Source organism: Limanda limanda, chromosome 9 (assembly GCF_963576545.1).
Source record: "Limanda limanda chromosome 9, fLimLim1.1, whole genome shotgun sequence".
In the NCBI taxonomy this organism is placed as follows: Eukaryota; Metazoa; Chordata; class Actinopteri; order Pleuronectiformes; family Pleuronectidae; genus Limanda; species Limanda limanda.
In genome coordinates, this window is record NC_083644.1 from 10,247,091 (window position 1) to 10,257,534 (window position 10,444).

A 10,444-nucleotide genomic window follows, 5' to 3' on the forward strand; every position below is an offset into this window, starting at 1 on the left:
AAGAGGCGACGTCACGTGATTAAGTGAATGTTTCACCTCAATTCAACAGGTCTTGTTAGTAAAGAACAGATTCATAGCTCATGGTCCAGAGTTACTAATCTCACATGTTACTATATCGTGGTTTACGTTATAATTTTTTACTAAATGTCACTAGGGGCTCTGTAACTTACACAATCAGAGCTTTTTTTTTACCAAGTGTTCTTCCTGCATTTAGCAGCTGTAACTGTGTTTCATTTACTCTGGATAATGTGTTTGTTCTCATCCAATTTAACTTATATAACAGTTTGATCCTGGTTGGGAAGTTTCTCTGCTGCCAGTCAAACTTGTCCATATGCATGCACGTGTTGAATTCATAGTACAGAACCCCTGCAGTAATTGGGTGTTGGCGAGTAAAGACAGGACTCAGTGCACAGAACTGATACTGCTTATAAATCCTGCATATTAGATTTACTGTGTAATGCTGTTTAGAACACACAAATAAATATATTTGTTGATGCTATATGGTGATGCAAACATTGGGACAGTGACTGAGTTCAAGACACCATGGTGGCTCTCTATTTGCACTACTTAACCAACAGTCTGCTCTGGTCAATCAAGTACTTGTTTGTTCTTCTGTGGTAGCAAACAAATATTACTTAATACTTTTTGTTTTAAATGATTAATTAAAGACAAACCGCTGCAGTGTTAGGTTAGTGTGTTAAATAATGAAGATTAAAATGATACGTTTTTGTTTCTCCATCTTTCTATGATGCGACACCAAATTGTACTTTTCATAAATAGACAAACTTACAGGAAAATCATGAAATACTTTTGATATTTATTTCATGTGCATTGTGAATTTCATCATTCAAGCCAATCCCAGTTGGCGCAAACACAGTTCATCAATGACTGTGAAGCTGCCCAAATATAAATAAAACTCTTCCTTAGAAATAAATACCAACAGCGAAACTCACACAGTTTGAGCACTCATACAGAATCATCTGAGAAAAAAAAAAAAGAACACAAGGAGACTGGACATCAGACAAGTTAAGTCCATCAAACATTCATGAGCAAATCAAAACCTCTAGAAGACATTTAACAAAACACACACATTTGTTCCCATGGTAGAACTCCTCTGTGTCTCTTCACTCACACTCCCAACACTGACTACATGTACAGTGTTATTGTCTCTGAACAAGCTACACTTAATTTTTTTTTAATTTCCTTGAAAGCAATAGTTTGAAATGTGGGGAAAGACACTGATTTGATATCTTAGTTACAAAATAAGATTGTTACATCTCTCATGTCTGCACAGTAGATATGAAGCTAGATGCCGAGCTGCAGAGATGCTGGAAGGTGGATTTTCTTATTTTATGACAAAGTCAGGTTCATTGTTTTAACCTTTTCTGTGATAAAGCTGAGATAACCAGCTGCTGGCTTCATGTTAATATCAGCATCACTCATCTCCCAACATTCAAAGACAAAAAAAAAAAAAAAAAACCTTGATTATCTGTCCCTTCCTCTGACAGACGACAAGCAGAAGCAGTTTCAGTAGTATCCAGTAAAAACTATAAGAAAAGCCGTACCAGAACCTTCTCTGATGGATAAATTGGAACCGAAGGATGCTATTTTGCCACGACTCCAGATGAGGAAACGCCAGTGAGTCAAACCCAGTGTTTTCATCTATTCATTAACCTTTAAAAAGGCCATTTTAGTTTCAGTTTGCATAAATACCGTGAATTGATGTATGAATATTGTACAAAGGCAGCAGTTTTCACAGACAATATTAAGGCCATGTGTAAAATAAATAGAGAGTATTCTTACACTGTAATAAAAATAAAAATCATTTTCTCAGTCCAGTGCACTTTTGAGAGTGTAGAATGATTTTCCTGAAGTGGGCAACGTTTTTAAAACAATAAAGCATCTTTTTTACAGATTACAGTATCTTAGAATTTCCCTCTGGGGACAAATAAAGTTGTTTTGAATTGAATTGAATACTGACAAACCTGAAGGCCAAGAACTAAACATATTTGTTGGAAGGAGATTCTACTATTCACAACACCTCCAATCAATCGTTAATACGGGAAAAGTAAAGTGACTAAAAATAAACTGGAATTGTATGGAATTGATTATTTCCCTCTATGAAACTCTAGATAACAGCGAAATGAATTTGTCACCACTGGCCACAGAACACAAACTGCTTGTTTTTGTGTTCTGATCCACAGTGCAAAACCAAAAGATAATTTCATTTAACTCTTTGAAAGAAAAGCAGAAAAATATCATCTGAAATCAGCTAATCAGTCATGAAAATATACCAATTCATTTCAGTTTGTTGGAGATCTATTGATCAGTCAACTAATAAATTAATCTCTAATCCGAACAGATTATCTTCCATTGGTCATCTTGGAGAATTTTATGCTTGAAAAATTAAGCAAAAATATTTTATCCATATTAATATTTAACACAAACAAATAAATAGATGATTGCTTGTTGACCTGTTCAACTACAAGGATAATCTACTGTAGAGGTTAAAGGGCTGATTGTAATACTCCTCCAGAACTGAAGGTACAACAGGAATGAGTGTTCGAGGCCCTTTCCCCTCTCCGATCTCACTCATCTACCACCAGGTCACCTCTCCGGAGATTTAACCTCTAGGGGGAGTTGTGATCCCCAGAGTTTGTTATCATGTCCTTCAGTCCGGGGAGTTGAGAAGCACCAGGTGAAGCCCGGTCAGCTGGCCGTCTGTGTCACACCTTCTTCGTTCCCCGTCCAAGTCCAGCTTATAGCCCAGTTTCCTGGCAGCGGAGAAAACACACGGCTTAGTCGACATACGCTGCAAACTGTAAGCCTTCAACCTGAGGAGCGCCGACAAGCTGTGTTTATCTGCACAACGCCCAGAGTGCTCTTTAAGAAAAGCTGACCCGCATTTAGAACCAAGAGATCTAAATAAACAACAAACAGGCCTGATACTGGACTATTGAGACAATATTCATGCTTATATGTAAAAAATAATTATGTTTATATTTGATACTGCTACACTTGGTTTATCAATATTTACATTGAATATATAAAATAAAATTGACTATCTATAATTTTGTGGGATAAGTTTCTGTAACATGACAAAACAATAAAGTGATGAATTAACTGTCATATATAAATATATCCCTCATAGTTTTCTGTGCTATAATGTCTTGTTACTTCTCTACAGACACACACACCTGCAGTGACAAATCTGTCTTCACTCCAGCTGCTCACGGCCACAGTTTCAGAGAAGGAGAGATGTAGGACAGGTGAGGACACATGCAGCTGGATGAATGGTGACTCCTCTCGGGAGGTGAAGAACATGCCCGTCTTTGAGTGTTTACTGACTTCTCTCACCTCGGCCCCTGGATGATGAGCGGGTCCTGAGATTCTTTGAGGTAGAAACTCTGCACAGTGAGAGGCCTGGATGGACTGAACTCCTCTCTCCACCACCACACAGCAATCCCCACCAGCAGCAAACTAAGACAGACTGGGAAGTGTTCACAGACACAGACACAGAGGGCAAGTTCAGATGCTGCTGACAAGGTCCTGAATTAAACTCTGAGCAGACAAACAAGTGGCCGCTACGACCAAATTAATGAGGAAATTACAAAATATAGAAAAAGTAAAGTCTTTCAGGATCAACAGTGATTCATACAAAGAACATCTAAAGGCATTTTCCAAACACCTAAACAAATATATTTTCCTGGTCAAGTCTCTACATTCAAACTCAAACACTTCACGTGATACACAAGTCAAATCAAGTTTAAACATTAAAAAAAAACCTGAGGACACAGGCCTTATTTCCTGGTGCCCTGTTTTTTCTTGTGTTTATTTAGCAAAGCTTCACTCTGCTTCTGCAAAGCTTTTATTAGTTTGTTTAAAGAATCAATATTTGATTATGAGTCACTATAATATTAAACCATTTGTGACATGTGGCGGCTGTTCAAACACAGTCTGTTCTTGTTGTTTTAGTAGTGTTGACTTGGAATGACAGGACAGGAATGTACTGTATTTGTCTTCATCAGTAATGTGTCCTGCTGTCAAGACGGAGAGAACAAAGGATTCTTACTGATGAGGGAGAGGATTCCGGTGAATGTGGGATCAGATAAACTCGAGGCAGGAACAGAGCGAGAGACAGCAGGAGTTTCTTGAGAATCATTTTGTCCAGTGTCTGGAAGAACACAGCTGAACTGTGGAGTCTCAGGCAGCAGGTCGACCACACACTCGTGCCGGCACACCGCCCCGGCCCGTCCACACACAGACCCCCCTGAGAACAAGCAGCAGGTGGTCAGTTGATTTGATTTACCCTGTTTTTATTAATCACACCTAAACACAAACCTTAACAAATCATGAAATGTGAGACTTATCATGAAAAGAACTGTCCTTGACCATACCATCGGGCTGAAGGACGGGCTGAACCACGACCACACCCCCTGGCGACGTTACGTTTGTCAGCAGTGCCTGAAGTTGGCTGCCGTCGTGCTTGTTTGCTCTGCAGATGGAGTGCGTGACTTCTTCACTCCAATACACAAAACCCTGCATGGAAACAGAGAGAGAGCAAGCAGGAGCTGTTTCACCTCAGAAGTGGGAGAAAGGATTGGATCCCTCTCAGTTAAAGGTTGAGTGATATATCGTGGGTTTTCTTAGGCTTCTCCCTACAGTTCAAATACATGCAGATCAGGGTTAGGTTGAATGCAGCCTCTAAATCGACTGTCGCTGTGAGTGTGGAGGAATTTTTTACCTCAAACACAGCCAGTCCGAAGGGTCGGTCCAGATAACCATTAGACTCTACCACTGTTTTACGATCAAGGCCTTCAAAATTGATTCTGGAGATGCTTCTCTGGTCAGCCCAGTACAGCAGTTGACGAGGCACATCTAGGAACCATGGACACAGTAAACAGGATTGCTGAGGGACTCAAACATGTTCAAATACACTCAACTTACCTGGGACGGCTGTCAGGCCTCACACATACTGTTTAAAAGTAGAGGCTCGGGTTTATTTTGTAATTTGTACTTTCCAAAAGAGGTCAAATAGATTTCAAAATGAAAGAGAATAGAGATTTAAAACCTTCTGCAAGTTCCACAGAGATTGAAAACTTTCTGTGATATGTATCACGACATACCTACAGAGAGGGCACCAGGGCAGCGAATGGAGGAAGTGACCAGGGCCACAGTGTCACGGCCGTCCAAGCCAGATCTCTGGATCTTCGGGAAGCTGCCACATTGAGCCCAGAAGAGAAACCTGAGAAAACAAAATGATTTCTCTGATAAGATTCTTGCCTCATTCCATTTAGTTGTTCTCTAATAAATTTGTGCTCCTTTCATTCTTCCTTTTCCCAATTTTGTGAAAATTGAAATTAAACACAACACTGATGACTTTTCGATTTATTTTTTTATGGTTCTACCCTCTGAGAGGATCCACAGCTACAGCAGAAGGTTTGTCCAGCCCTGTGATGAGCGGACGCTGTGTCGAACCATCCAGCAGGCCGACGTTCACCGAACCACTCTCCACGCCGGACCAGTAGAGGAGCTGGTGGATCCAGTCCACGGCCAGGCCAGACACCGAACCTTTTACTTTCAGCAGCAATGTGGCATCCTTTGGTTTCCCATCCATGGAGACTCTGAGAAACCAAGATAGTGAACATGGTGAACATTATAGCTGCTAAGCATGTGCATGTAGGTCTCGTCTGTGTGAGCATGTTAATGCTAATGTTGACATATATCACACGTTAACTGGCAGGAAAGGATCAGAAGCATCTTTTTACTAATGAGCTTCTCTTTGTAATTAACTGATGGCCTGTTTATTTCGAGATTTTCCCCTAAGAGCCATGTTTTGCAGAGCCAAACAGAATTGTGGGTGGAGTGTCAGACTGTATCTACTTTGGGATCGCACATTGTTTATTGACTTTCCTCTTGGCTTTGGTCAATGACGACGTGTGTGGTGGCTGCAGACGCTACCGCTCCACTCTGGTACCTGTATATAGCGCCTCGTCCTCTCCGGGCCCAGTACAGTGTGCGGTTTGAGGCCAAAGCCGCCACAGGCCCCGGTCCTGATAAATGTGGGGCCAGTTCCCTGTGCTCTGTGCCAGTCACGCTCATCCACTGTGCTCCTTTAGAGGAGATGAAAACCACCTCAGCCTGATTTCCTGGAAAAGCCAACAACAAAATAAAAGGTCTGTGCTTAAAACGGTCCAGGTAGTACAGGAGCACATACACATACAGACACACACATACAAACGGATTTTTCACCTTTGGCTTTGCACCCTCTGGTGGTTGGATTCATGCTGTATCCCTCCAGGCAGTCACAGGCGAAGCTGCCGTTTACGTGAACACACAGTTGATCGCACACATCCGTCTTCAGGCATGTGTCCACTTCTACATGAAAGAACAGACACTAGTTTCTATTTTTTCACATTTTCTTTTGGTGATATAAACGTCCCTCCTTCAGGCGGCAGCTCACCCTCGCACTGACTGTCCCCGACCAGCCTCATGTTCTCCGGGCAGTGGCAGACAAAACCCATCTTCAGGTCCTCGCAGCCATCAGAGCAGCCACCGTTGTTTACCAGACACTCATTCTGATCTGCAAGAGCAAAAACAGACATAAACTTTAAATCATTCAGTGCAGTGCGAATTTGAACATCTGCAACATCTGTCAGTAAGGAGCAGAAGGTCAGAAGCTGCTGAGCGGCTGCTACAGGGACCTGTTTTGCCACGTGAATATCTCCATGTAATTATCCTGTTTTTTACAGTTGATGGTAGATGTCATCATTCATCTGAACCTCAGCATCTAGTCCACGCCTCAACAGACTGACGCCTTGTCACTTGTCTTAAACCCTTTGAGTGTGGATTTGCTGTTGGAGGCATTTAGACATGCAGACACACTGATAGGCAGAAAGTAGCTTTTGAGAGAGATTAATAAGTAGTGTCTTGTTTTGGGCCCAGCCACCACAAACCAGAAGAGTGAATCCTCAAAAGGAATCTTCCTTGTTTCAGCCATGAACTCCATGAATGGGGAAACATTTGACTACATTCATTTGATGAGACTTTGCCGAACCCCATTGATGTTGCATGCAGGTGGTAAAGCAGCTCAGCTATAACAAGTAGGGTTGTTGGTTGAATTCCTAGCACCTCTGGTAAATGCAGAGAAGATTGAGAAGCCAGTGAGCTCAAGCTTCCAAAAAATGTGAGTTGCTTTGGACAGAGGTGTAAATTGTATGTAACAGTCCGTGGTGGTGGCAGAAATGAAAGAGTCAGATCACATCACTCACCACAGTTGTCCTCGTCGCTGGCGTCAGAGCAGTCGGGGGCGTGGTCACACCTCCAGGTCCGGCGTATACACTGCCCGTCTCCACAGGGAAACTCGGAAGCTGCACATGTGTGAGAGCTCTGTGGCCGAGGCTGGGTCCGGCCACACAGCTCCGGGGTCTCATCCCGTCCGTCCTTGCAGTCGGTCCGTCCATCACACAGCTTGTCTCTGGCCAGGCAAACGTCAAGCTGACCGCAGGAGAAGAGGCCAGCGGTGCAGATCTGGCAGGACGCCTCATCGCTGCCGTCGCCACAGTCGTCGACGCCGTTGCATAAGAAACTTGTGGATATGCACCGTCTGCTGCGGCATGTGAATTCATCTTTCTTACACCACACATGACCTGGGAAGACAGAGAGGTGCTGCATTGATTCAATCTGAGCCACTCTTTACTGCCAATAACACCTAAATGATTTTGACAAACGAGTGTTATCAAAACACGTGTTTCAACCTTTAACTTGAAGTTCTTGGCAACATGTTAGAGTTGGAACCGATTCAGGAGTCTAATCTGTCAGGGCTTTGAAAGCTTAACGGGTTTAAACCGAGTTCGATCATTTCAACAAGGGCGGCTGAAGCTGAGGGGTCGAGCGTTCGTCCTGCAACCAGAAGGTCTGCAGTTCGATTCCCCAGTCTCCCCCATCTGCAAACCCAGAAATGCTGCTAAGATGCACTGTACTACACTGACTACATATGATTTGATGTAGTCTAGAAAAGCGCTTTATAAATACAAAACCAAAACCATTTTCCACTTATCATAGACTGGCAAGTACAACACACACACGTCCTATATTTAAATCTTTCTGCATTTTCCTGGCAGATAGTCAAAGCAGCGACTTTCAGGTCTAAATCTCCAATCTGTAAGTAGCCCCTACTAATAACTATTCCTTCAACCATATTAACAATGTTAAGGTTTAACACATTGAATCCTTTTAAATAAAATTTCCTCTGCAGGGTTTTTCTTTGTGACTCAAAGGTTGCTCTGAACAGTAAGTCGCTCTGGAATGTATCCCTAATGATTTTAACAGGAACAAAACTCAACTTTGTGTGTATATGTTTACAACACAGAAATGCACGAAAGCTTAAGTAGAATTAAGATTCAACAAAAACAATAAGTTTAAAATGAACTTAAAACCGTGTAACTTTTTATTTTGAAAACAGCTTAAAAATGATTTGACTTGGAATCGGGGGAATGTTTCCCATTTCAGAATCAGGACCACAAGTTCAAGAGTAGTCCTCAACTGTTTTGTAACGGCTTATTAGTCTTTTTAACTTTTTAACTCTAATATTTTGAGAGGAAACATGTAAAATATGAAGAATTCAGAACAGAGTTTGGTGAATTTGTTACAGGCGCAGCTCTTCTGAGTCAGGAAGGATCATGGGTAATAACCACTCTTCAGTTGTTGTTGGAGTTTGTTTTTCTCTACATGAAAACCCCTTCATTGCTCGGAAAACAAGCCCAACAGTTTTAAATCACACTGCCTGGCTGCAGAGGGCGCTGTTGCTCAGGAACTAGACAACTAACAACAGTTACGTTGTTGATTATCAAGTGTCATTCAGGAAGTTCTGCTTTGAAACAGTCCTGTTGTTTTTTTGAGAATCGGTCACTACTTACTTCAATTGTATTGGATTTTGAACGCTGGTTACCCCTGAAACTCCAAAAGTGTTTTTGGGCTCTAACACTTTACCCACCCCTCCATCTGCAAGGTGGTGAGTACATGAGTGAATTTCCATTTTTCTGTGAACTATCCCTTTAACATTTGATCTGTGCTGCAGGCGTGGACCTTTCTGTGTACTGTGTGTACTTTTGGGATAATATGAGTAATTGTATGAATGGTGCGGTGCTTATGATGGCGTCATCTTCATCCCCTGTGTGTCAGGACGGGTGAACATGGCCAGGGTTCTACTCACTGCAGTGTTGCTCGTCCGAACCGTCCACACAGTCTGAGCGTCCATCACACAGCGTCGACCTCGGGATGCACGAACCATCGTCGCACTTAAACTCCATCTGCAAGAGGCAGCCGGGCAGAGAGTGGCCTGCAGCACCTGATACACACGTGCACATGTACAGTTCACTATCAGAGTGTAATCACACAAAATAAAATACTCAACAATATCATCTAAAGGGTTCACAAGTAGGGTTGCAAAGGGGTCGAAAGTTTCCGGTAAATTTCCGGAAACATTTCCGGAAACCTTCCACGGGAATATTAAGCTCGGGAATTTTGGAAAAAAAAAACTATGCAAATTAAACGCTGAGCAATAAAAACATCATTCAAAACTCTATTTCTCATCTTATTTTTCAGAACAGTGCCACGTGCACTATCTCATGTGTGGAGACATTTCACCCCATCCAATGTAGAAGGAAAGGCTGTGTACATTTGCAAATACTGTGCAAAGACTTATGTTAAGAATGACACAAAGATGCAGAAGCATATAGTCAAGTGCCCCAAGTTTCCTCAGGGCTCAAATCAGCCTATGACACAACAAAATGTTTATATTTATGTCTGTATATGACAAGGTAAATACAGTTAGTATAAATTACCCACAACATTTCCAGTTTATTCCCATGGAAAGTTTCCAACTTTGACTATTCACGGAATCTTGCAACCCTATTCACAAGAAAGGAATCAGGACACGGGAGAGGTGAAGCCTTCAGAAGCAGGATGCACCTTGACATAATGATGAATAATAAATGATGACTTTGAGTTTACAGTCATGTGACGCCTGTCAGGTGGGACTGAAGATTAAATGTATTGTCACTGCCGCTTTTCTTCATTCAATCCATGAAATATTATTTGTAAAACCCATATTCGCAAATTAGAATGTTGCCTCATGGGGGCTTCACTCAAGTTTAAAAACATTTCTGAAATAAAAACCCACCAAAACTGCAATTATATAATAATACGAATAATAGTTATGATACTAATGGACTTATATTCAAGCACCTGCAGTAAGATGAGTGCATGTCAGTGTCAAAGTCCCCTGATCACGTTGACTTTAGTGTCTCGGTGCAAACAGAGGTGAGCTCCTGTCCTCGTCACTGTCCTCCGACACAACCCGGGACACGCGGGGCTTCTTACCGGGAGACCACCGCACCGAGCCGAGCAGGAGGAACCAGACCCCGAGGTGCACCATGCTGGA

The 10,444-nt window shown here is 42.1% G+C and overlaps 1 protein-coding gene across 1 annotated transcript; it reads right to left on the minus strand.

Annotated features, from left to right (window-relative positions):
• Positions 1–796: 796 nt before the first annotated feature.
• LOC133010438 (low-density lipoprotein receptor-like) lies at positions 797–10,444 on the minus strand. Its single transcript, XM_061078018.1, has 13 exons — positions 10,384–10,444; positions 9,215–9,349; positions 7,272–7,649; positions 6,464–6,583; positions 6,253–6,378; positions 5,978–6,149; positions 5,409–5,624; positions 5,127–5,245; positions 4,745–4,878; positions 4,398–4,539; positions 4,073–4,270; positions 3,358–3,490; positions 797–2,774 (listed from the first exon to the last, which is right to left on the minus strand). The coding sequence occupies exons 1-13, from the start codon at positions 10,436–10,438 to the stop codon at positions 2,672–2,674; spliced, it is 2,031 nt and encodes a 676-aa protein (XP_060934001.1). The 5' UTR covers positions 10,439–10,444; the 3' UTR covers positions 797–2,671.

Bases quoted from the DNA above. Each gene is read 5' to 3' on its own strand.
- LOC133010438 (XM_061078018.1), bottom strand. From the start codon at position 10,438: ATGGTGCACCTCGGGGTCTGGTTCCTCCTGCTCGGCTCGGTGCGGTGG. The intron at 6,150-6,252 runs GTGAAAAATCCG...TGGCTTTTCCAG, and splicing joins CAGAGGGTGCAAAGCCAAAG to GAAATCAGGCTGAGGTGGTT. The intron at 4,271-4,397 runs GTATGGTCAAGG...GCTTGTTCTCAG, and splicing joins GCCCGTCCTTCAGCCCGATG to GGGGGTCTGTGTGTGGACGG.